The sequence below is a fragment of the Pygocentrus nattereri genome, chromosome 4 (genome assembly GCF_015220715.1).
Source record: "Pygocentrus nattereri isolate fPygNat1 chromosome 4, fPygNat1.pri, whole genome shotgun sequence".
In the NCBI taxonomy this organism is placed as follows: Eukaryota; Metazoa; Chordata; class Actinopteri; order Characiformes; family Serrasalmidae; genus Pygocentrus; species Pygocentrus nattereri.
In genome coordinates this window covers 42,628,763-42,655,567 of record NC_051214.1, presented here as the reverse complement: position 1 = coordinate 42,655,567, position 26,805 = coordinate 42,628,763, and the positions used below count along the sequence as shown (strand labels likewise).

The following is a 26,805-nucleotide window of genomic DNA, read 5'->3' as shown; positions in this document are numbered from 1 at the left end:
TGTGCCTTGATTAATGAAAAATGCACCTGCACAGAACCTTTATTTCTAACAGCGCACAACTGAATATAATATAATCTTTTCTATAGCCTTTTATTACCTTTTTTACTTGTGTATCCTCTTACTGCTGTTTCTTACCATTCAGAATAATGATGTTTAAACATGATAGATTAGGCATGGATACAGTGGGGTCCAAAAGTCTGAGAGAAAATTAAAAATCTGGATTTGTTTCATTAAAATAAACAGAACAGTTTTAGAATTCTGTAAAATGTAAAACCCCAAAAGGTTATGACAAGTAAAAGGAGATGAAATGTTCAGAATTCTGCACTATATCTAGTTCAGTGTTAAAACTGAAGCATAACTGAGTGATTTGTCAGGTTAAAGCCTTTGTGCAAAAATGTCTGTATTTGTTTTTTTTTAGTTTTATTTCTTCCGGTGAATGTTGTGTTTAATGAGGCACATTTTCTAAGACATAAGAATGTGAACGATAAAAAGACCTAACCATGATCAGTTTGTGAAACATTGTCTCAAGCAGCAAAAATATCTCTTTTATATATTGTTCCTGTTTTCTATAATCAGCATTTAGATGGTGGGGGATTTTTTTTTTTTTTACCTGGAAGGCTGGCGGAAGACAGCAAGAGGGCAAGATAACTGGAAACAATACTCAAAACATTATTGTGACAGTATGAGAGGGCAGATGGGAGAATTCCCCGAGCTCTGCTCTCTCCACCCCTCATCCTGTCAGGCTTTCAGAGTTTTATGGTAAACAGCGTTACTGAGAAATCCAAAAAAATGGCAGCTGGTTCAGTGATGCTAAAATACATTATATTGCCAAAAATATTTGCTCGTCTGCCTTCACTCGCATGTGAACTTGAGTGACATCCCATTCTTAATCCATAGGGTATAATATGATGTCGGCCCACCCTTTGCAGCTATAACAACTTCAACTCTTCTTGGAAGGCTTTCCACAAGGTTTAGGAGTGTGTTTATGGGAATTTTTGACCGTTCTTCCAGAAGAGCATTTGTGAGGTCAGACACTGATGTTGGCCGAGAAGGCCTGGCTTGCAGTCTCCACTCTAATTCATCCCAAAGGTTCCATCGGGTTGAGGTCAGGACTCTGTGAAGGCCAGTCAAGTTCTTCCACACCAAACTCACTCATCCATGTCTTTATGGACCTGCTTTGTGTGCTGCTGCACAGTCGTGTTGGAACAGGAAGGGGCCGTCCCCAAACTGTTCTCACAAAGTTGGGAGCATGAAATTGTCCAAAATCTCTTGGTGCTGAAGCATCAAGTGTATCTTTCACTGGAACTAAGGGGCCGAGCCCAACTCCTGAAAAGCAACCCCACACCATAATCCCCCCTCCACCAAACTTTACCTTTGGCACAGTGCAGTCAGATAAGTACTGTTCTCCTAGCAACCTCCAAAGCCACACTTGTCCATTGGGTTGTAAGACAAAGAAGCATGATTCGTCACTCCAGCGAACACGTCTTCACTGCTCCAGAGTCCAGTGGTGGCACTTTACACCACTGCATTCAACACTTTGCATTGTGCTTGGTGATGTAAGGCTTGAATGCAGATGTTCTTGAGCTAATCTGAAGGCCATAAGAAGTATGGAGGTCTGTAGTGATTGACTCTGCAGAAAGTTGGCGACCTATACGTACTATGCGCCTCAGCACCCGCTGACCCCCCTCTAGGTCATTTTACATGGCCTACCGCTTTGTGGCTGAGTTGCTGTCACTCCCAGTTGCTTCCACTTTGTTATAATACCACTGACAGTTGACTGTGGAATATTTAGTAGCGAGTACTTTTGAAATTGATAATGGAGGTGTCATGGAGTGGACCCATAGCTTGTAACTACTTTTACTTAATCTTTTACTTAGAGGTTAATTTTACAGTAGTTATCAAATATATAATAGTGGCAGTAGAAAAACAACGTGTCCCTGAATATTAAGTCTGCAGTGTAACATTTGAATATTTAAATTTTAAAAGAATGAAAAAGTTATTTGTCATTAAGATAAGTTCTTTATTCACATCATGTTACAATTATACACAAATAAATGAAAGTTTTTTTTTCATTGTTAAATACTTTTTTTTTCAAGGTTGTAAATATAAACAAAGAAGTAACATTTTACATTAAGGGCACATGACCTGTTAGTAATTAAGGCATTTACTAATTAATAACCAAACAAGTGTTACCAACAAAGACAGTAATGTGACAAGCACAGGAAAATAAGATGTTTTATCACACAGTGATATATTATTTTAAAAATTAAAATTGACAAAAAAAAACAACAACAACAAAAAAAACAGAAAAATGATCTTGCTGTTGGTAGAGAACCATATGTCTCCAAAATGAATCCAATAACTTTAAATGAGATGGAAAAAGTTCTAAATGTTGAATTGAGGTTGGTCAAATATAGTTTTCTAAGTAAATTTGGACTTTTCTATCATCCTGACATTTGTCCTGTAATTTTTACACTTAAACATTTTTACAATTAAATCATACCGAAAGAGATACAAGGTTTTGTTCCAACATTTAGCAGAAATTCTCAAGGTAGGAAGAGGTTTTGTCAGCATTCTGTCCCACTTTGCAACAGTTGCTACAAAAGAACTTTAAGTGGAAAGTTGATTGGTCAACTGTGATTGTGTTTTGAGGAGTAAATGAGAACCTGTAGAAGGTCTTGAACTGTGGGTGCTTGTGCTTTGACTTAGAGAAATAAATATGTTGCAAAAGATTAATGTAAGCATCCAGAACATAGAGCAGCTGGTGAGCTGGAAAGCAGGAAAGCTCATCACAAATATTAGTAGTGGTAGCTTCTGAGGATTGTGCACAAGTTTTGGCCCTTTCATGATCACAAGGTCAACCTCCTGTGATGACACAGCCATCTGTGTTTGGGAGCCCAAGTGAACAGAATTGGCCTCGCTCTGCTGCATCTCTGAGCATGATGTTAGCCAGCACAGGTGTCTGTTAGCTGGTGTCACAGAACTGGCAGATAGTGCTCTCCTCCAAGCATGATGAGCTGTTCAATGATGTTTTGCTATTGACAGTTCATAATAGATGTGGCTTCACTCTCCCTGCTTGGTAGCATTGTTTGATGAGGGGACTCTTTCAGGTCAGATTGAAAAAATATGTACAGTACTGTTTAAAAGTCTTAGAAACCTGAAAGATTTTAAAACTTATTTTTGTTCACAATTTTGTTCTCACATTCCCACTGGCCTTTCCTTCAGTTATTTTAGGAGGCGTTCCTTCTCCATAGATAACATGCATCATGTAAACGAGGTACAGCAGAGCAAAAATAATCTGAGCGCACCAGAGCTGCATAGGAAACACTGGAAACCCAACGTTTTCGCAAGACTCTACCCAGCCAGGTTTGTATGTATCGCAGACCACTGGTCTCAATGAGTCCATCTGAAAAATGTTAGCTCCCTTCATCAGCATGAAGACTGTGAAGAAAAAGAGGACGGTCTGCCAATGACTGTAGAGTGCGTCAGCACTTCTTCTGACCGCTTTGAGAAAAGCTGCATCCATTCCATCTCATCTGCCTCTCAGAACTACTACAAAAGATGAAATGAATGTTCGCATATCTTCACACTGGTGCAATGTCGCTGATCAGTTGATAGTAGAACAGACGGGAAATATCCGATATGGCTGTTTAGAATAATCAACTGAGAGTAGAGGATATGGTAAAAATATTACATCACTATATTTGACATTTTCACAATATAAGGTTTGAACACATTTGGTCAAATTGCTCATTTCATTGATTTTCTAAGTGAAGTTAAAAGGAGAAAAGAAGATTAAAATAAATGAATAAATCCTCAACAGAGAACTTATCTTCTTAAATGGCCAGGGCCCACAGGAGGGCACAAGATTTTCTTACACACTTCTACCTGAGCATAGCTCAGCCAGTTACATAGAAGTCCTTGTAGATATTGAATAACAAGCCTTAGCATGTAATAAGCCTTGGATTTATATGGCATTTTTAACATACAGGGCAAGCTGTTTATAAATGAAATAACAAAATATATATTATCAGGCAGATATATATATAACTAGTTAAGCATAACTAGTTAAGACACTAATAGACATTATAGCTTGTTTAGTGGTTTATCATCCCAACAAAGCAGTTTGACCAAACAAAAGAAGCTCACCTGCAGTTTTGCAAAAACTTGTTTTTCCACTGCTGTCTTTGTGTTACACTTAGAGATTATAGCAGAAATGTATGAAGCTTGTTTGGGGTCGGGCTTTAAACCCTGTAGCTTTGGCGTCTGCATTCTTGCTTTCCAGCCAACCAATCACACTTTTTTATGAGTGTGTTCAGAGGGAGAGCACTTTTCTTGGCATTGATCTCTGTTTCCTGGCATTCTTACCCCTCCACAGATGTTTCTGATATATCCTCTCAGAGTTTCCATTACAAGAAAAGGAAATTAATTTAGTAAACAACCGCAGTGCAAATCAGATGGTTGATACTTGATATAAGTTTAGGTTTGTTACAGTGATGGTGATCATTCACTATCAGATATTGATTTGTGGGTACAAACAGAGAGACAGAGGTCGTGTTTGTAGCCATCTCAAAAAAACTTCAGGATTGCACAATCAGCTTTCAGTAAAACGACTGCAATGCTGAAGTTCTCTTGTATACAGGAGTCGACTCTAGGTATTAATTATTATTGTCCACTGGAACACAGGCTAGAGATACAGCCAACCAAGCAGGTCACATTCTTGCTTTTTGTAGCAGAAGCACAAACAGAGTCGAAACAGACACTCAGACTAAAATTCCACTACACAGCAAATCATTATGTGTAAACTCATGTGTAAACATGTGTAATGTGTAATGTGTTATGTGTAAACAAAAATACTTAAAGTCCATTGAATTAAGTAAATTTAAGTTCAAGTATATTTTCCAAGTATACTTTATAGTGTAAGTATAGTAATACTACTGTACTATTAGTGTACTAAGTGCACTATTTAAATACTTGTTGGGACAAATAGGCCAACTTATTTTACAAACATACAGTTTTAAGTATACTTTAGATGTAAGAGTTATAAACTCTGAGTACACGACTACACTATAAATGAACTTATAGGTACAAGCTATAATCTTCTAGTACACTTTTTAGTTTATGTAAGTGTACTTTAGAGTACACCACAATTTTATATATATATATATATATATATATATATATATATATATAAAGTCAAAGTCAATAAATACAGCCCCATTTCTAAAAATTGGGGCTACTGTACAGCGAATTGTTTTTAGCTCCAGTTCTTGACTTTATTTATTGACTCTTTGTGTGGAAAAATTCTGGAGAACAATTCCAGTCAGACAACACTAAGGAAACAAAGACAAAGTCTGGAGCTGTTTTTCTAACAATGGTGTCAGCATTAATTTTTCAATCACAAAGTCAGATGTGTACAATGACATTTTTGATGCAAATCTTCAGAAGTCTGCAAAGAAACTGCCCAAATGATACTGGTCGGGAACAGACTAGTCGCCTTTTTTATAGAATACTTTTCCAAAGAGAGAATGACAGTCTTGGAGAATGGTCAATTTCAAATCTTTTTTGCACAAATGTCCAAATATATTTGGAGCCACTCTTTATAATGCTTACATGCACACATGATTTTGGCTAATTCATTATCTCTGATTAGTTTTATTAATTGTATTAGTCATATTAACTCATTTCTGGTGATTTCAGAAACGCTGCGTTTGCAGCGTTCCGGTGATGAAATATAGAATAGATATACAGTTTTTAAGAATAAGTTCAATGCCCTGGGAAATGCAGGACATATGAAGACCCACTTTCGTGCTACATCAGGCACATGGAGGAGTTGTATTGTGTGTATTGTGTTGTTTGAGTTAAACTGCTGCTGTCACCAGGGCTTTATGTCACAATTAAAAAAAAACATACACTGTGGAGAAGGCATGTGATACTTTCATCCTCCCAGCACTGCTGGTGATGTAATGTGATGGGGAAGTGGTGATATGAGAGAAAGAAGCATAAATAAGTGACAGAGACAGAGAGAGAAACTTATCAAGTGCACTGTGAAAATGGACACGGGTAGAAGTTGTATTTAGTGGTGTAACTGGGATCTTATGGGTCCCAGTGCAAAAGCATTTAATGAGCCTCCTCATGCTAATATTTATTTGAATGAATAAAAAAATACATTGGATTTATTGGGAAATGTATCATATGGAAGCAATGTGCAAGTGACTGAGCTCATTACATTACTGTCATACTTTATATTTGGGGTAGCTTAGGTATCACATGATACAGTACTGATGGCTGAAAAACAGTTGAAAAACATTGCCAAAGTAGTTGGTTTTTAATACGATACCATATATTATAAATAAAGTTTAAATCTGTATTATGAATAGGCCAAACTCATTAGTAAAAACATGCATAAATAAATATGCATATATATATATATATATATATATATATATATATATATATATATATATATATATATATATATATATATATATTTATATATATATATATACAGTGATTTAATTTTTTTATTACATTTTTATCTATCTATCTATCTATCTATCTATCTATCTATCTATCTATCTATCTATCTATCTATCTATCTATCTATCTGTGTACATATGTGTGTATATATGTATATATTTATTTTTGTTAACATCTTAATGGATGTGGCTGGGTGGTGCTCATTAGTTCATCTTTAGTGCAACTGGTCTGGACAATCCTAGTGACAGGTCAGGCTACCAGCCAGAAGATCCCCTTGTACTGCTGCCTTGTAGACTGAATCTTGAGGGGCATGATAAAATATTTGGGACCCTGCACCATGGGCCCAGTGTGACTGCCCCCCTCTGTCCTCTCAGTAATTTTGCCACTGCCTGCTATTTATAGAAATGTGTTGTAGCCATGATCTACAGCTAGCTAGCTAACTGCTAGATCATGCTTTAGAAAATAACCTGCTTGGTGTGAATTTGTCTGGGACTCAGTGGAGAGAAGTCACTTCATGTGAGGGGAAGGAACACATAGCTGATGTGTATGTATTGCTAACTCTGATGGGTAGTTTGGCAGATCTGACGTCACCTGTTCCAAATTTAGTCCCACCCAACTCAAAACAAACAGCAGTAAAAATAACTTGACAGCAAACTACAGAAAATAGTTCAGATAGAAAAAATCTGGACAATAAGCAGGCAGAAGCTTTGAGGGAAATCCATCAGTTTCTGCATAACTCAGTCATTGCAATGTGTACAAAGCCATGTGAGTCAGGTTGCTTTACAGTAGTGGTTATAGGAACCAGTGGTTGCCATGTCTACAGCTACAAATAGCCATTTTATTTGCTATCCAATGCCAAAGTGAACCATCAGTTATAAGTTTTTATATGTAATGTTGATAATGGAAAAATTGGAGTAAATCAGAAAGAAAGTATATTTTTATGGGTACAATTAATCCTTATGAACTTCTGCATGCACTTCTGTACCTTGAATGACCATTTTTCAAGCCAATACTTTATCTATGAACTACCATAAATAAATGTTCCAGGCATCAGGCAACATATTTGTGGTCATGTCAAGTAATAACTTCAGGTGATGTAGCTTTTAGAAGCATTCAATGCTTCAATCTGGTCCCGATCACCAACTTTGCGAACAATTGTGGCCTGGCAGGTTTTACCTCAAACCATACAGAATGAATGGTTATGTTTACATCTTAAGCATTGAACAAAACCAGTTACATTGCTTGTTACATTGATGTCGATATAAAATGGACAGCACTGCAGCGTCCATGCTGAGAAACTGTCTGTAACCACCACAACAAAAAATAGCATTTAAACACAATTAAAAACTGTCTTGTTTGCTCACCAACAAAGATGAAAATCCAACTTTTTTCCCTTAATTTGTAAGTCATGCCATCATGATATACTATATTCTATCGACATTGCTAAAGGCAAAAAAAATGCATAATTCAACTGAAGAACCTCCTCCAGTTGCATTTTACTGTGTAAAGTTTAAGCTTCCTTTTGGAAATTCTTTTAAATAAATATTGCAACAGTATACAAGAGTCTTGGTGGTATTGAATTCCTTTCTTTTTTATTAAATCTGCATTTCTTAATGGAAGAAGTGTGTCTTATGTAATTGTAATTTCATTCTGAACAGAGCGTGTTAGAGCGTGTGAGTGTAATCGTTATAGTGGAAGTTGATGGAAACTGTCCGCAGTGTTCTGGGGTGAATACAGATTTACCAAATCTGACTTCCCAGTGAGGAAAGTGTGGTGACACTGTAGGTCTGACAGTGTGTGTAGGGGGATGTGTACGTGCTCTCAGATTGTGTTGCGAAACAAAGATTCTCCGGGCTGAGAGGTTTGTGGGTGGACACTCTGTGACGATGCACCTATAGGGTGAATTTATAAAACTGCCGGCCCAAGACTGATGGAATGAAGCTTTATTCTAGACGTTATCTCAAGTCTTGATACTCCATTTTGGATTTACTTTGCTTCCGTTAAAACAATTAAATACTGCAAGTGCAAGGTAAGAAAACTCTACTATTAAGCAGAAGTCTTAGAGTATGAAGGTTTTGGTTATTTAGGTGGACATTATCTGGGTATCATCAATCACTATCAGTCACCACAGAAGCTACAGTATTTAACCATAATAAGTTTAGTTACTCTTATGTTGCTATGTAATTTACCTATATATATAACAACTACATAACTTGTTACCAGATCAAATTTATGTCAAATTTAGAGTATCAACGGGTTTGAATCTGCACTTCTGATTGGTTCGAAATCAAAAAGTGATAGACACATGGCAAATAATGTAATGGAAGTTTCCTCTTTCCCCAACTCAAGACTGTAGACATATTAATGACTTTCCATAAATTCAAGTCATCATAAATTATGTTCTTTTCTTCTGACAAACACAACTTTGGTATTGATTGAAAGTTTAGAATCTGCATTTTCAAGAGAATTTCTCAGCTTGTGTCAATGAGCTTTGAGTGAGAAACAATGGATATAAAATTATAACATCCTTCTATATTTACCGGTGAAAACTATGACTGTCGGCATAAAGGGAGGGGTACTGAGCACGTTTTGCACATTTTTAGTTCCTTTTTTCTCTCTTGCTTTGTCTTCAGCGGAGTAAAAGCCATGGGAGACTGGGGCTTTCTCTCCAAATTACTCGACAAGGTGCAGTCCCACTCCACCAGCATTGGGAAGGTGTGGCTGACCGTGCTTCTAATCTTCAGGATCATGGTTCTTGGAGCTGGAGTAGATAAAGTGTGGGGTGATGAGCAGTCTGGCATGGTGTGCAACATCAAGACGCCTGGATGCAAGAACGTATGTTACAACAAAGCCTTCCCAATTTCCCACACCCGCTTCTGGGTTCTCCAGATCCTTTTCGTGTCCTTACCCACTTTGATCTACCTGGGCTACGTCCTGAACGTCATCCACAAAGAAAACAAAATGAGGCAGAAGCTCCAAAACCAGGCTGAGAAGCGAGGCCTGAAGCTGCCCAAATACACGGACGACAACGGAAAACTTCGCTATAAAGGAAACCTCTTGTGCGTTTATGTAACTTGCATATTAGTGACCATTTTGTTTGAAACAGCTTTCATCGTGGGCCAGTACTATTTGTACGGTTTCATGATGAAACCTCGGCTCGAGTGCAGCGGCGATCCATGTCCTAGACATACAGTAGAGTGCTTCATGTCCCGTCCCACCGAGAAGACCATCTTCATCCTCTTCATGCTGGTGGTGGGCTGTGTGTCTCTAGCTTTGAACATAGCGGAGATATTTTATCTGATTGGTCGAGCTGCCGTGTACAGAAAGCATCCACCCATCATTCCAGCTGATGAACATAAACCATTCACCGCTGAGACATTTTGCTGAGATGAGTGCGGAACTGTTCTGGTCTCACACTATTAAAAACAAGGTTCCTAAAAGATTGTTTAATTGGATAGATGGTACTAGGAAGAATCACAGGTGTAGAAGATTTACATTATGTACGTGTAACATGATGTATTTATAAATTAATCAAAGAACCATGCACCAAAGGTAGCCTTTCTCCAAAAAGCCATTTTTAAAACCATTATTTTCTACAGTCTAGTCTATTGTAAATAGTTGTATCTGAAAAAGATGGAGGAGATATTGAACCACCTCCACATTGAAATAGTTTATGAACTCTTTACCATAATGTCATGCACTACTGCTGTTCTTAATGAAAAGAATGGACATTCATGTCTGCTTTCTGTGGCTTCTTTTAATTTTCCATTGTTCTTAGACAAGTATTCATCCACTGAATAAGATCTAAACACACTTGTATGTTGTGTCTTAAGATATTTTAAATGTATAATTGCTGCTTAAGATATTTTAAATGTATAATTGCTCAACAATTTTGTGTCATTTGTTCTACCTAATTTCTGCTTTTAAGACACTTTTACCAAAGTCATGTCATCACAACCAATTAAAGCACAAGCTTATCATCATGTCATGGCATCATATGACAGGATGTGTCATAAAAAGAAATACATAATAATTCTTTATCTGTACTGCCTCCTATCACTAACAACCTGCATTCTATTTCACTTCATCATAAGCAGTCTATATAGTGGACCATACTGGCCAAATGCACTGTGAGATGACAAAACCACATAACGAAAAAAATATATAGTGACTATATTTGCTGCTATAGCCAATGTTGCTAATGTGAGCACTGTGCACTGCACTGTGAGCAGAAAAGCCTTGAAAAAATAAGCACAGGCTGGACTTTCAGTCCATTGTGGGCAATAGTCATCTTCTCCACCACTAGGAGGTGCCATGTGATCAAGAGCCAACAATGTACAAGCTTGTGGCTCAATCTATTGATGCAGTGACATTGATGCAGTGACTCTTTTAGAAGAGCTGACACCTCTAAAGCATATTTTTGAACCTCAATCAATATCTTGTTGCTATTTTCTCTGTGATTAAATAACACATTTGAGATGATATGCAGTAGGCTAAGCAGAAGCATTGAAATAAACATCAAATGCACTAATACTTTGTGGATATTCCATTTATTTTTAGTCCTTCATGAGTCTTTATAAATACAGCCACAGATAATGTGTCTATTGTACCACATGTACCTCCTGGAAAGCTAGTTAGACAAGGAATGGGATATGTTCCAATTCTTAGGCCCACTTGCCTTGTACTACACTTATTGGCCATTTTGGCCAGTTTGGCCAACAGTAGACTATAGCGCATCTGTGGCATCACAATGTATCACCTCCTCGCTACACACACCCGCACACACACTGTCTATGTAAAGAAATCATCATAGGACCACCTAGGACCAGTTTTTTTTATCTTTTCTTGGCACTGACTTGTTAGAAGCATAGTAATATGCATGGTGCTGCAGGAACAGAGGCTTTTCTGGGCTTTATAAACACTGTCTACAATATGTTCATTTTTATTTTTATCTAGTCTGCAGTCCACTTGAAATTTACTTGTAGAATATGGTCTGAGCTGAGTTCTTATGTTTTATACACTCACCAGCCACTTTATTAGGTACACCTTGCTAGTAAGAGGTTGGACCCCTTTTGCCTTCAGAACTACCTTAATTCTTCGTGACAGACTTTCAACAAGGTGTTGGAAACGTTCCTCAGAGATTTTGGTTGGTTATTTGAGTTCCTGTTGCCTTTCTATCATCTGGAACCAGTCTGCCCATTCTCCTCTGACCTCTCCCATAAACAAGGCATTTTCGCCCACACAACTCGTCCCACTAAGCTATATCTCAAAAACAGCAGACGCACGTTAACACTTATTGTTCATGTACCTTATATTTCCAACACACCTTTTATGTGAAGTTTACAGACCAAATGTACAGGCTTTTAGTTACTGGTGAAGCACTTTGGTTGAGATTTTGCTATGGGGAAATATACCTAGGCACCCATTTATACACCAAGCAGGTCAGTTTAACTTATAATGTGAGTCAAACCAGTTGTCTCTTAACTTTAGAAACTGAAGTCCATATGAAGACCCATCCAAGTCATCTCAGTAGTACACATAATACAGTTTTTCACTAAGAGTAAAGTTTGCCATTTCTGTGTGAACAATAACACATGAGGTTATGAAGAGTTCATAACATGCTTTATCAGACAGTGTAATTACAAAAGACAAAATCTTCTATAAAAATGAAATGAGCAACCATTCAAAAGTTTGGAAGCACTTTTTATGGTAATGGTGTACTAACAACTCATACATTACGGATTTAAATACTTCAAACTAAACAACACAATATGCTTTCAAGTGTTCAGTACATGAACACTTGAATCAGTACATACTGTATTTTGGCAACAACAAGAAATATTCGAGGTTAAACAATATTCCCTAATTCTCTGTTTCTGTGATTATTTGTTATCAGCTCCAAGATGTGATTGTGGCATGTGAAATACAAGGTATTGTAGATATCAACTTTTAACTTCACACAGTCATTTAAGAATTAACTACTGCTCTGTTCATCACTCTGGACACACATGATTTCTTTGCCACTATAGTAGTTTTGAACAATTGAAAAAATGGATAACATTGATTCCAAACTTCTAAACAGTAACATAAACCACTACATGTCAATATATTTTTCAACCTGTAAATATATATTATCACTGTCCAAAGAAAAAAAATGAAATCTCCAAAATAATAACTTTGAGAAGATTAAAAACTTAAAAAGTTAAATTCTTAACTTTTAATGCATGTTAATGTGAAGATGATTTTGGTCCATTCATTTTGAAATCTGAAAAGATTTATATATATATATATATATATATATATATATATATACGCATTGAGAGGAGCCAGCTGAGGTGGTCCGGGCATCTGATTGGGATGCCCCCTGGATGCCTCCATCCACGGCCTATCCACGGCCTATATAATGCTCTCCCAACTACCACCGCGACCCTATCTGGATTAAGTGGTCAACAACAATGATAATATATATATATATTTTCTTTGGGCAGCAACGATATATTGCAAAATAGTTTAAATTATTCTCAATATATTTTTTTATAAATTTCATAACTTAAAGTCAAGTTTTAATCACTTAAAATCCCCTCCCAAAAAAAAACAGGATAAGAGATGACAAAAATTCTCCTTGTTTCTACTTGCATGCTGTGCATGTTTCTGAAACAATTACAAAGGTCTGACACCTACAACTGTGTATCATTTCCTTGAATGTAAACATGTCTGCTCCTGAAGTACAGCAGAGATTTCAGCAAAGAAAGTCTAAACTCCAGTCTACTTAAAACGCTATCATCTTAATTTCATATTAATTCAATACTTCAATAGATGTTGTTCAACATAATCTTCATCTGCTGCATTTGTACAATGCAGTTAATTACCACAATAATAATTTGCGTTTTTCTGTACTTAGAAAGGAGCAGGAAGCTTGGTGACCCAAAAATACTTTGTTCAAGGCAAAGCGTATTTATTACTACAGATGCTGCAAATAGAGATCAGCTCAAAAATGCTTATTTATTCCTTTAAATACATGCTGATATGGTTAATTGACTGAGTCCAGGGTTGACACTCTTTTTGTTCTTTTAGGCTTTGCTGCTTTCTTCAGTTCCAGGAAGGTACAAGTGTCTTTGCTTTAAGGTCATCTTTGCATGATGCTTCTTTGACCTGTAGCCAATCAGGTAGAAAATCTCGATTACGTTCAGCAGCAGCGACACGCATGACACAATCAGCATGAAGATGATGAAGACCGTCTTCTCCGTAGGCCGAGACATAAAGCACTCTACAGTGTATGGACATGGGTATCGGGTGCATTCGATTTTGGGCACCATCACAAAGCCGTACAAGTAGTACTGACCAGCTATGAAAGCTGACTCGAGCAAGATCTTGACCACCACACTGGTCATGTAGCTAGCCAACAGCTCACCTTTAATATCAACTTTACCCTTGTCATCAGTGTATTTGGGTAGTTTGACACGTTCCGCTTGGCTTTTCAGATGCTCCCTCAGCTTCCTCTCCTTTTGGATGACGTGCAGAACGTGCCCGAGATACATGAGAGTCGGCGTTGCCACGAAGATGATCTGGAGGGTCCAGAAGCGAATGTGGGATATTGGGAAAGCATGGTCATAGCAGACGTTTGTACAACCTGGCTGTTTGGTGTTGCAAACCATTTTGGACTGTTCGTCTCCCCACACTTTTTCAGCACCGGCTCCGAGAACCATGATTCTGAAGACGAAAAGAACGGTCATCCACACCTTCCCAATGACCGTGGAGTGGGACTGCACTTTGTCCAGGAGCTTTGAGAGAAAGCCCCATTCCCCCATTTTTATGTCTGTAGAGTCTTATCTGAGGGAAAAAAGTGGAAATAAGATTCATCTGCGATACCGATTTCTTAAAAAAAACATTTAAAAAAGGCCCAAAAAGGTTGTTTGAGCTATGCCATAGAACAGTGGTGAACACCAGACAGATTTTTACTCCAAAAAAACTTGGAACACATACAGATAGAGCAAAATTATGGACTATCTGAGTGTCCCCAAGGTCCGTTATCAGAGTCTCTGCCACAGAAAACCACTTTTGTTTTCTTGGTTCCCCAAAGAACCATATTGAAAAAGAGGTTTGTGAATGTGAAGAACCTTTTTTTTCCCAGAACCTTTACAGTGTGTAGAGGTTCTATAAACTTTAAAATCATTCCTCACACTTACACAATTTTTATACAACAATGGTTCTTTAAGGAACCACCCACTGAAAGGTTAAATATGGAGCCAAATGTGATTCTTCCAAGGAAATGATTTCCAACCCAGTCACTAGAGCACCCCAAAGTATCTGTTTTAACTTGCAATATATAACCACTTTATTAGGTTGTTCAATTGCTTGTTAACACAAATAGCTAATCAGCCAATCACATGGCTGCAAATCAATTCATTTAGGCATGCAGAGGTGGTCAAGGCAACTTGCTGAAGTGCAGATCGAGCATCAGAACGGGGAAGAAAGGGGATTTAAGTGGCTTTGAATGTGGCGTGGTTGTTGGCGCCAGACGGGCTGATCTGAGTATTTCAGAAACTGCTGATCTACTGGGATTTTCACACACAACCATCTCTAGGGTTTACAGAGAACGGTCCGAAAAAGAGGAAATATCCAGTGAGCGGTCAGTTGTGTGGACAAAAACGCCTTGTTGATGTGAGAGGTCAGAGGAGAATGGGCAGACTGGTTCCAGATGATAGAAAGGCAACAGGAACTCAAATAACCAACCAAAATCTCTGAGGAACGTTTCCAACACCTTGTTGAAAGTGTGCCATGAAGAATTAAAGCAGTTCTGAAGGCAAAAAGGGGTCCAGTCTTTTACTAGCAACCTGATAAAATGGCCGGTGAGTGTAAGTATGTAGGAAAAATATAGACTGTCTGAGTGGCCCTGAGATCCATTTTGAGAGCCTTTGCCACAGAAACCCACTTTTGTCTTTTGGCTCCACAGAGAACCATGTTGACAAAGTGTTTGGGAATGTTAAGATCCTTTTTAAAGGTTTTTTCCCAGGTATTTCCTAGAACCTTTACATTGTGTGGCGGCTCTTTAAACTTGAAAAGCATTCTTCACACTCACACATCTCATTTACAAAATAGTTCTCTAAGGAACCAAACATGATTCTTTTAAGGAAATTTTTTCAGAGTATAGTGATAAAATTGATAAAAATCTATTCAAATACATACCTAAGAGGCCTCTGCTGATTATGTCTGAAATCTGCTTTAAAAAGAAGAAGAGTCCAAAGTCCAGTTTCAATGTACAACCTGCGGAGAGAAAACACAGTCAACTGCTGCCAGTAACACGAACTTTAAATGATTGTTAGTTCAAATATTGCATCTTTACTTATTTACTTACTCAATATTGAATCTTTACTTCTGTACCTTCATGCTCTGAATGGTTAACTGAATTTTGTTAGTATATGGTCAACCTCAGACCGTACGCAAAAGTAATCTATTGGTGGTACATAATCCTTACAAGAATTTGAGTAAATGTTCCATCTGCTGGTGCACGAATTAGTCACATCTTGTAAAGTTATTCATAAAATACCATGAGTTATTCTTGCTGCCTTTTCTACATATTGATAAAGAATTCATCAGATTTAATATCTTCAGCTCAACGCTGTGTCAACTAACATGAGAAAAGAAATTAAGTAGTAATTCACCTGTTACCATATGCCAGAGATCCCAGTATACAAATGGAAGAATATGAACCAGCACTCAATTGTAAAAATAATGAAAAATAATAAGAATAAACAGCAAAGCTCTTCTGTCACATTTAGCTCCATTACTGAGCAATGTTACTCTCATACCTTAAAGAGATATTAAAAAGAAACCAGTATGGCTTAAACACTAGTTAAAAAGTAAAAATGAAAGTAATGAAAAAAGATATAGTTATTTACTTACCTTGGAAGGCGCTAAGGCTGGAATGATAAACGAATGGAAACTAATGATGAAGTGCCATGTACTGGGCACTACACTGAACTTTAGTTTCCGTGGAGTTTCGCAATAAGCCTGTCACGTTGCTCGCCACCAAAAACGATAAGTCACCTGCATGGTTGAAGGGGGGAAAGTCAGATAGAATGGTGAAAAATCAATCATTAATCATAAGACGTGGTCTGCCACATGTCAAACAAGACAGAATGTCTTTTTAAGTTAGAGTAATTAGAACCCCTGCTGAATCTCACACTTTCTACCCAGTAAAATGTACTAGTACAGCACTTCACCTGGAGCATTACTGCATTTTCTGATCAGTCCCTGACATTTAAAATCACCAGTAAAAGTTTAGGGTATATTTACATAGGATGACCCTAAATGTCTTCATGGTTGCCCAAAGTTGGTCATTGAGGACATCTAATTTGGCCTGCTGAAAAGGTATTCTAAGCCCACCCCTCACCCAATGAAGGAACATATCTTTATTTTAAATGTGGCTTATTACAGCCGAATGCAAAACTTTGTACATGACATTTTCACACATTCTCCACAGAGAACAAACTTTTAATTTAATAAATCTGCACAATTTCTAGTTAAACATAACTTTACCATAGTTTAACATAAAAAGTAACATATCGGGGTGAAAAGAAACAAAATATAAAGGTCACATTTTATGTTTTTTTTTTGTTTGTTTTTTTGTTTTATTTTTATTTCCTGATATGTTAAAGTCAGCAAATAAACAGCAATTGTGCATTAAATCTTTAGAAGTGTGTTTTCTATGGAGGAGGTGTTACTTACCTTCACTTAGAAAATCTACAGAAACTTATCATTTGACCTAAACTTGACACAAACTTGTCTGTTCTCTATTTTCCTTTTAAATTTATATTTATTTGAAATATTTCATTAACAAAGTATAGTGTACTGTTATGAAAAACACTGAGTTGAAACCTACTTGCTGTCTTTGTTTACAAGTATGTTCTTTTGTTATTTATGGCCCAAAAAGTTTTATAGCCTGAATATTATTTTCTACATTAAGAGGCAAATTTGCGCTGGTGTTTATAAACACTACAGAACTAAAAATAAACCATTGATCTTCAAATGAGTTATTGAATGAGCACCTGACCCAGCTTCTTGTGTTTGTGTATTTATGAATCTGTAATGGTGGGAGGACCAAAGTGCTACTCTGAGATGCTTGAATGTGGATTGGCTGTGGACATTTATAATACATACAGTACTGCATGAAGAGGCTAATGCAGCAATTAAAAATTGCTTAAAACTATTTAATTGGTGTATTTTTGCCTTTGAAAATATGAGATAACTTTAGAATAAATACAACCACATCCAAATACAATAGGCCATAAAAAATGCTCTGTTTACAGCAAAGGTTTTAGTGTGTTTAAAAACATACAGACTTCACACTGCACTACAGTCACTACATAGATTGAATAAATCAGCACCTGATTTGATTTAATGAAGCGTGATAAGAGAAACTAGATACTGGATGTTACCTGTAACATACCTGTCACATTAATCCTAATAGAAATTTGGATATAGTTTATGGACCATCTATAGAGTTTGATGAAAAACATGTACAATGTTCCGATGGATATAAAGTTGCAATCAGAAGAATGTTCTGAATGGTCAGTTGAATTCTGTTACTTTATGGTCAACCTGAGACTGCCCACAAAAGCAATCTATTGGTAATACTTACAAGAATTTGAGCAAATAATTTATCCACTGACGCATGATTTAATCATATCCTGTAAAAGTTATTCATATAATAGTATGAGTAATTCATACTGTCAGTGCTAAAAGAGAACAGTCTACATATTGATGAAGAATTTATTCACTTAAAATGCATTCGAACTTTATAAAGCAGAAATTTCACAGCTGACTACAATGTTTTAAAAGGCTTTATTCAGATGAAGAGATCATACATTACAATCTTCTATGTAAGCATAGTTCATACCAAAGAATACTGAAATATTCATAATATGAGCCAACAAATCCTTCTCTATAAGTTATGTCCCAGCAAACACATACAGTAGCTAAAAAAAGACAAATAAAGGTAACAATGACTCAACAATACATGTACCACTATAATAATGCATAAATTACCACAATGCAAGAAACATGATTCATGAACAAACAATAAAATGCTACTTCAAATCAGGTGCTTTTCTAGACACATGCCTATATCATACAGAGCTAGCAGATTAATGTATGATTGTGTATTGTTCTGTTAAATATCATAAACAGTGAGTTTAACACCAAGCAATATTTTATCAGTTCTGAAAACATATAATCTGAGTTACATCTCTCCAACAGAACCATTCTTCACTATAATTGACAAAGTCAAAGTGTCCAGTTTGCCTTGAACCCAGCTTGAACTCTGCCTGCCACCAATTATTCACGTTTCTACAGAGCTGAAGAATCCTTGTTAGTCCATTTCTCATTCACAGCAGCCCATTTGGCCTTTTCCCTTCTTAAAGGTTCTCAGATGGAGTCAAAATCTGGTGATTTGTCTCAAGAGACTTCTGAAATATGTGCTGTAAAAATGTAAAGTCAGGTCAACTTAATACTAAGGCAGTTTCACGGCTTGAGTTAACTCAATTTAATTTAGTTCTCCTAACTAACTTCTCCTAGACCCTGTTGTATATGAACCACACATGCAGAAACAATGTTTTTAGTCATAGTCATGTGCAAATGTCTAAGAATCCCCAGTAAAATTACATTTTGTGGATTTTCTAAATGTAAGAGTTTAACACATTCTCAACAGAGAACACACTTCTGTGGCATTTTTCTACAAATATAGTTTATATATTACCAAAAAAAAAGAAACCTTTGACATGTTTTATTTTTTATAGCATTGCATTCAGCAAATAGGCGATAACTGTGGTCACACTTTGTTTGGATGGTCCCCTATAGATGATCTGCAGATTTATTTACTTATTTACTATTAGACTTATTAACTCTCTGGTGATAGTTGATTATCAACAGCATTAAGGTTAGGGTTAGGTCTAGGAGTAGGTTTTGTCTTGAGGTTAGTGTTTGTGTTAGATTTAATAGAATCTTACACACACAATAAAGTTCAGTTTATTCATTTAATAGGTATTTAGTTGAATGTTAGTTAAAGATAAACTGAGCATCTTCAAAGCATCTACAGTGGATGGTTAATTAGCATGTACTCTGTAGGGGATGTCTACTTATTTTCATTACAACAAAACATGAAGTTTGACCAGGAGCAAATTTGTCACTAAATCTAATGGTCCTGTAACAGCTGTTTGTCCTCCTTTGCGCCGTCCAGGCTCACAGAGATACTCTGTCCACTCTCATACTGCATGTTCAGTTTATTTTGCTTCAGCGGGTCCTCAGCCCCCAGTCTGGTCTGCCACGGAGAGGACAGGGTAGCTGGGTTTTCAGCTGATGTGGTGTTGGGCACGCGTTGCTTTCCGGAACGACATCTAACCCTGGTGCAAACCAAGTAGAACACCTCTATCACATTCAGCAGTAGAGACAAGCAGGCCACCACCAGCATGAAGATGATGAAGATGGTCTTTTCTGTGGGACGAGACATGAAGCACTCTACAGTGTAGGGGCATGGTTTTTTAGAGCAAGCAAACTCAGGGATCATGACAAACCCATACAAATAATACTGTCCCACAATGAAAGCCAGCTCTAAGATGATCTTAAAGAAAAGCTGGGTTAGATAGCTTCCAAGAAGGTTCCCCCTGATCCTGACGTGGCCCTTGTCATCTGTGTATTTGGGCGTCTTGAGCATTTTGTTGTCGCGCTGTCTTTTTATCTTCTCTCTCAGCTTGTTCTCTTTGTGGATGACGAGGAACGCATGGCCCAGGTACACCAGGGTTGGTGTGGAGACAAAGATGATCTGCATGACCCAGAAGCGAATGTGGCTGATGGGAAACTTCCAGTCATAACACACATTCTCGCAACCAGGTTGCAACGTATTGCAGACCAAATTCGATTGCTCATCGCCCCATACGCTCTCTGCTCCTGCTCCCAATACGAGTATCCTGAAGATGAAGAGGACGCTCATCCATATCTTGCCAACGACAGTAGAGTGGGACTGCACCTTGTCCAGTAAACTGGAGAGAAAGCCCCAGTCTCCCATTCTCGTTGGTGCTCAGGGTTGATCTAGAAGAGAGACAGAAAGATTTATTCCGCTGAATTACCTGGTAGAAGGGTCTGGTTTCACCCATTAAAACAATTAAGGATAATTAACATGAAAGGTAAATCTCAGAATAGAAACACTGCCTTCTTTTATTCCATGAATAATTTGCTAAATAGTCAGCTAATATATCTGCCCAAATGTGCACACGTGTATGGTTTGTATTTCATATGTCTTCACTGAATTTCAATGAAGGCAAACACACTGAAATTAACCCCAACTTTCATAAGTCATCCCTAAGAAAGTACAACTTACTTTGATCTTGAACTTAGAAATCAAAAATTCATAACAGCTTCATATGAAGTAAAAAATCATCAGATTCTCTTAATGATTTCAAGTCATAAATTCATGAATATTAATCATTCATCACATCAAAATACTAAGTGAACATCCTTTCAGATACATACAGCTTCTAATGTTTATTGCTATAAATGATTGCGTGAATCTGACAAAAGGTTTAGCATTTCAGAGTAAATGAACATAAACATGTGGTTGGCAGCTGGAAACTCTTGAAAACTATAGAATTCCTACTATACAACAATATAACTCAATGATAATCATCTGTTATGATACACATATTAATAAGCATACATTACAGTCTGTTACTGCAATATTTCTATTCAAATTCTCTAAACAGATTTACATACAAAGAAAAATTATTACACTTGTTAAATCAGCAGTAAAATCACAATATGTTTTCTTACTCACCGCCGCCACAAAGATCTGTCCTTCCTTATGAAAACTGCTCCAGAAACCAAGTGATAGCTAACTGTGGTTGAACCTTGAGTTTTTGGCCTTCAGAGGTTGTGTAATAAATTTTTCAAAGTGGCAAAGTGTCACGTTGTCGGAAGATCAGCAAATGGCACCGGGTCCAGTTTAGCACACATACTCTTGGAGTGGTGAGCTTTATTAATGATTGACAGATCAGAACATGAACCATGCTCTTTACAATGATCCATTCTCCGCTCCTTCACAACCCCACATATTTTGCAGGCCATGAAAAAAAGAGAACATTTGATCCAAAGATAGATAAACCTATAAACCAATTGAAAAAAAAAAAAAACAGTACTGTGCAAAAATCAGAGACCACTTAGTTTCCAGGCAAAACAGATACTGAACACAAATTATTGATTTTTCAGGAGATCTTTCTGAGAAGATTAGATAGAAGATGATCACTTGCACAGGAGAACAATATTTGAAGCTATAGATAAAATGGGACCTGATACCACAAAAACTGTCCCCAACAGCACTTAAAGTTTTCATCTTTGACAGAGAGGAGAAAATCAAGCTCCACTCTTGCTTCAGGCCTGAAAACATCCACAGCTGTTTCTGTCCATCCTTCCACTGTGAGAAGACAGCTCAGTGAAATGATCTTAAATCTAATTTTTTATTATCAAGTAAAGTTATCTCACTATATTGGCAGGCAATTTTATGGTTTCAAGCACATTTCTTAAAACAAGCAAACCTAACTGTCAATATAATGAGAGTTTTATTGAATAAAATGACTTAAAACAAGTAAAATATGTCTAGAAATAAGGTTAATAAATCTTAAACAAAGTTTACAACAATCTCAGCAGGACAAATATTAGATTTATTGATTTATATTTAGGATCATTTTACCTGACAAGATACCATTTTTAGCACTGTATGAGTCTGAAATGATGTGTAGCTGTCAAGAAGCCCTTACTGAGAAAAGGAAATAGACCAAACTTCTAACAACCAACGTCTATGACTGAACATTGGAGGTGTGTAAAATATTCCTGCAAATTTGAATTTGAAAAACTGAGAAATGTAATATATGCAGTTGTTTTTTCTGTGTAAATTTCTGTTAAATGTATGTTTTCTGCCTGCTGAAGAAATGAATAACTTGTACTTAATGGCTGTTTTTCCTGGAAATTAAATAAATGAACAGCAGTCTGTGAGTGCAGTCTTTTTAGCTTCTGTTTATTATTATTCTTATCTGCACAGGAGAGAGAATGTTTTGGGGCACACTATAATTACATTGGCAGTGAATGAATGAATGAATGAATGCATGAATGAATGAATGAATGAATGAATGAATGAATGAATGAATGAATGAACGAACACACAACAAACTGTATTCAACAATCAGATGTTTATTCAGGCATTCATTAGTGGAAAACATTTCAGAATTCAACAATGTACAAAATCAGCACCAGACAAAAATTCCATATTTATGGAAATATCACTTCAAATGGAAGACAAGACTTGAAACATGTTTCATGGCTGCTCAAACATGGTTTAGGCCAGGCGTACCTCTCAATTCCAAGGCTATTTGCACAAATTGGCCTTGTGAAAGATTGTGTTTACAGAGACTTGGTGCTCAGATATGAACCTCTTCCATATCATTGGTGTTGTGGTCTTCCAAAACCATGTTTTTAGCTATCTCATTGCCAAGCTCGTTTTTCTGAAGGCCTACCCCATGTTTCATCCAGTTCTGGACCACTTGATCTTTTTCATCAACATTTTTCTTGGTCATAACAGAGATCACAGGGGTCACAGTGTAGTCCTTTTGCCGGTTCAGACACTCATTGACCTTCTTGACACACAGATAGAACACCTCGATGAGGTTCAATAGCAATGACAAACAGGCTACGACCAGCATGAACCAAATGAATACATTTTTCTCAGTCGGCCTTGATAGAAAACAGTCCACCTTGTGCGGACAGGGGAAACGACTGCACACATATTGGGCCTGAAGGGTGAAACCAAACAAGTAGTACTGGCCTAGAATAAAACCAACCTCAAGCAGTATCTTGCACAGCAAATTCAAGATATAACTTCTTAGGAGCCGGCCTTGGATGTTGACCTTGCCCTTGTCATTGCTGTACTTGGGCAGTTTGCAGCCTTTCTTGAGAAATACACTGGCCTGATCATTCTGGGCCTTCTTCATGGCCTCTCTCATGTCCTTCTCCTCATGGATGACATGCAGGACATGGCCCAGGTAGATCAAAGTTGGAGTGGACACTGAGATGATCTGTAGCACCCAGAAGCGCAAATGTGAAATTGGAAACGCATGGTCGTAGCAAACGTTCTCACAGCCCGGCTGCTGAGTGTTGCAGATGAAATCGGATTGTTCATCGCCCCACACTTTCTCAGCACCGGCTCCGAGGACAAGAATCCTAAAGACAAAGAGCACAGTCAGCCAGATTTTTCCAACCACCGTGGAGTGCTTCTGCACCTTGTCCAATAGCCGCCCAAGGATGTCCCACTCACCCATCTTCAGCTATGAGAAGGAAAAACATGAAACATTAGTACAATACAGAAATTGTAATATAAGGAAATATCAGGGCTACCATTTCTAATCTAGTAAATATAGCTAATATTTATCAATATAAGATTGCTTTAAGAATGTTTTCACTTGTTTTACTAAAAAGTGTCTTATTCCATTGACAGATTTGTTTGTTTCAAGCATTATTCCTCAATAAAAGTAACATTATCTGCCAACAACCCATCCTCACTAAATAAAATTACTTAGCAAAAAATATCAGGATGGTCTTTAAATTTTTATTCTAATAGCAACTTCATAATCAGACACAGTAGATACAATACATGGACAAAAGTATTGGGACACCTACACAATACACCTACAGGAGCTTTTATGGCATAATATTCTGAATCCATCTGCATTAATGATGAGTTGTTCCCCCTTTACAGTCGTAACAGTTTCCATTCTTCTGGGAAGCTTTCTGCAAGATCTTGTTGTGTGTCTGTGGAAATTCTTTGGTACACTGAAGCATTAAGATTTCCCTTCTCTGGAAATAAGAGGTCTAGGCCAACCCCCTGAAATACAGCCCCACAGCATTATCCCTCCTCCACCAAACTTTAGATTTTGTACAATGCAGTCAGGCAGGTAATGTTCTCCTTGCATTCATCAAACCTAGACTGTCCATGACACTGTCAGATAGAAAAGATTGATCCATCACATTTTTCTTGATCTTTAACATTATTTATACTGTTTTATTTATACTGATTTATACTATCACTACTATTAGTAATAATAGCATTAGAAGTGGTAGTAGTACCTACTAAATGTGAGTAAAGTTTTGGCAAAGAAGTTAAGCAGTTAATTCTGCATTTTAAGTGCATTTGTTTGATAATCCTTTTAATTGACTAATTCTGACATGCTACCTATACCACTGTCAGTAATGAATCCACAAAGGCAGATTTAACTATCTATTGGGCTAAATTACCATAATAACTAAGTCAGTTCAAGCTAAGTTGTGCCCATGCCTGCTCAATGTACAGCATTCATGCTGTGTCAGATTTTTACTTGAGCATTTCTTCCGGTATGCATTGCTCTATTTTGGCTTTTAATAATATATGCATCAGCCTAAGCTGAATGCAACCAGGCTTTTATGTAGTGTAATATAGTGTAAAGCCCTCCCAGAATACTAGAGCAAAGTGGGAATAAATTCTCTATTAATATCATTGTAGAAGTATATGTTGGAAAAGCAGGTCTCTAAAACTCTTGAAAGTACATGAAATGTACTTTTTCATTTAAATATGACGGTGAACAAGTCACATTATAGTAAAAGAATTAGAAGTCGAATATAGGTATTATCAACACTACCAGTTGAAGGTTATATGTATAATTATGCTGCAAGCGAACTGGCCTATCAGAGAGAATAAGCTGTGCTTATTGATAAGGACTGAGCAAGGTTTTCAGTGATAGCTTCTCTAGTCTGGTGGGAATCAAGGCTATGACCTTGTTTAAAAGCAACACTAATGCAGTTCCTGAAGGAAGATGAGGAATTAGTGCATCCCCCACAAGCCTCCACTAAAGCACCTATGATATGCTGAGCTACTCTAAATAGGAAAGTAGTTAAAAAGATGTGAATTTACATTAAAAATGGGCAAAATGTAGAAAGTAGCTTCTACCTGGCATTAACAGAGCTCTAAAACTCTTCTGGAACCAACTTGAGTATTTTGAGAACTACACTCTTAGCAAAAATGCTAAGGGTTCGATATGGTTCTGAAAAATATATCAAATATAAATATATATAAATATATGAAAACAAGAGCCCTTTTGGTGCTATTTAGAACCATGTTATTAAAGTTCTTAATATACCATGGGTTCACCCTTAAAAAGAAGTTTAAAAAAGAAACTTAACCAGTTAACCAAGGGTATGACATTGGCTCACCATGAGCTACTAGCTCACTGACCTCTTCCCTCTGATCATTTTGATAACTATGCAGCAAAAAACTTTTGATTTTGTCCATAAAATGTTATTAATTTACTTAACTTACTGTAAGTTAACTTAATATAAGATAATAAGATATTATAAATCATTTCATAAGCCAGCCAAATTCATATTGTTTTGAAATGATTAAAAATGAAATGACAAAGTAAAGTTCAGGAAGATCATCTACTTCCACTGAACATAATCATCAAACTCTGCAAATACCTCCAACATCACTGCAAACAGATAGTCAAAAATCTTTTAACAGACATTCTAGCTAAGAAATGCTATATGCAACTAATATTTAATAATAACTTTGAATCCTTTTTCAGTTCTGTACACACACGACAGCAGAAACAGGCATATAACTTCAACCCAACAAAATACTTCACGTACATTCCATACTTCCACTTACCGAATACGAGAGAAGACAGAGACAGATCCAGGCGCTCTGTGAAGACAGGATAGATTTAAAGCCCAAGCAAATCTTGTCTGACCCTTTCCCTTCTTACTGCGGAGGCTCTCTCTAAACCAAAACACTGCCACATGCCCATTATCACAGAGATAATGTCCCTATTCGGTTTGGAGTCATGTTATCATGCTTACTGGAGGCCTTGCAAAAAGTTTCTGAAGTTATGGAGATTTACAGTTATATAATTTAGAAATGTGACACAGGGCTTGATATGTTGACCATTTATTCAGTCTTTTAGAGTCTGCAAAAACACAGAAAAGGCAGGCCTTCCATTTCTCGTCACGATCCATTGTACATACTGTACATACAGTATGATGCAGAAGTCAGAGACCACCCTTCATTCATCACCCTTCACAACAGCCATTAAGTACAATTTATTAACTCCAGTAGATATTTCTAAGAAGAACAGATATAAGACAATCAACTTGCATAAGAAAGAGGAAAGTCACGGGAAAGTAAGTGAAAAAGACTAAAACATACAGAAAAAGTGACTGCTAATGATATGTGCAGCTGTCAAGAGTCCCTTTCTG

General features: G+C 37.0%; 4 protein-coding genes and 1 long non-coding RNA gene across 6 annotated transcripts; 1 reads left to right on the top strand and 4 right to left on the bottom strand.

Annotated features, from left to right (window-relative positions):
* Window positions 1-1,999: 1,999 nt before the first annotated feature.
* Window positions 2,000-4,657, bottom strand: LOC119263220. Its single transcript, XR_005130202.1, has 2 exons — window positions 4,150-4,657; window positions 2,000-3,663 (listed from the first exon to the last, which is right to left on the bottom strand). It is a non-coding gene; the product is annotated as an uncharacterized LOC119263220 (long non-coding RNA).
* Window positions 4,658-8,313: 3,656 nt separating this feature from the next.
* LOC108424466 (gap junction Cx32.2 protein-like) lies at window positions 8,314-11,013 on the top strand. The gene is made up of 2 exons (XM_017692509.2): window positions 8,314-8,509; window positions 9,114-11,013. Exon 2 carries the CDS (start codon window positions 9,127-9,129, stop codon window positions 9,865-9,867), a length of 741 nt encoding a protein of 246 aa, XP_017547998.1. The 5' UTR covers window positions 8,314-8,509; window positions 9,114-9,126; the 3' UTR covers window positions 9,868-11,013.
* A 2,398-nt stretch (window positions 11,014-13,411) lies between these two features.
* gja12.1 (gap junction protein, alpha 12.1) lies at window positions 13,412-16,520 on the bottom strand. The gene is given in 4 exon segments (XM_017692510.2): window positions 13,412-13,643; window positions 13,646-14,310; window positions 15,667-15,744; window positions 16,384-16,520. Coding segments are annotated over 2 exon segments (717 nt in total). The 5' UTR covers window positions 14,289-14,310; window positions 15,667-15,744; window positions 16,384-16,520; the 3' UTR covers window positions 13,412-13,569.
* Window positions 16,521-18,305: 1,785 nt separating this feature from the next.
* On the bottom strand, window positions 18,306-21,448 carry gja13.2 (gap junction protein alpha 13.2). Of its 2 annotated transcripts, none has more exons than XM_017692512.2 (2): window positions 21,308-21,448; window positions 18,306-20,565 (listed from the first exon to the last, which is right to left on the bottom strand). In XM_017692512.2, exon 2 carries the CDS (start codon window positions 20,540-20,542, stop codon window positions 19,673-19,675), a length of 870 nt encoding a protein of 289 aa, XP_017548001.1. In that variant the 5' UTR covers window positions 20,543-20,565; window positions 21,308-21,448; the 3' UTR covers window positions 18,306-19,672. The 2 variants fall into 2 exon arrangements, with proteins under 2 accessions (XP_017548001.1, XP_017548002.1); XM_017692513.2 differs by lacking the exon at window positions 21,308-21,448 and adding an exon at window positions 21,263-21,296.
* A 1,495-nt stretch (window positions 21,449-22,943) lies between these two features.
* gja11 (gap junction protein, alpha 11) lies at window positions 22,944-23,840 on the bottom strand. Its single transcript, XM_017692464.1, has one exon. It carries the CDS (start codon window positions 23,838-23,840, stop codon window positions 22,944-22,946), a length of 897 nt encoding a protein of 298 aa, XP_017547953.1.
* Window positions 23,841-26,805: the final 2,965 nt, after the last annotated feature.

Bases quoted from the DNA above. Each gene is read 5' to 3' on its own strand.
- LOC108424466 (XM_017692509.2), top strand. From the start codon at position 9,127: ATGGGAGACTGGGGCTTTCTCTCCAAATTACTCGACAAGGTGCAGTCC.
- gja13.2 (XM_017692512.2), bottom strand. From the start codon at position 20,542: ATGGGAGACTGGGGCTTTCTCTCCAGTTTACTGGACAAGGTGCAGTCC.
- gja11 (XM_017692464.1), bottom strand. From the start codon at position 23,840: ATGGGTGAGTGGGACATCCTTGGGCGGCTATTGGACAAGGTGCAGAAG.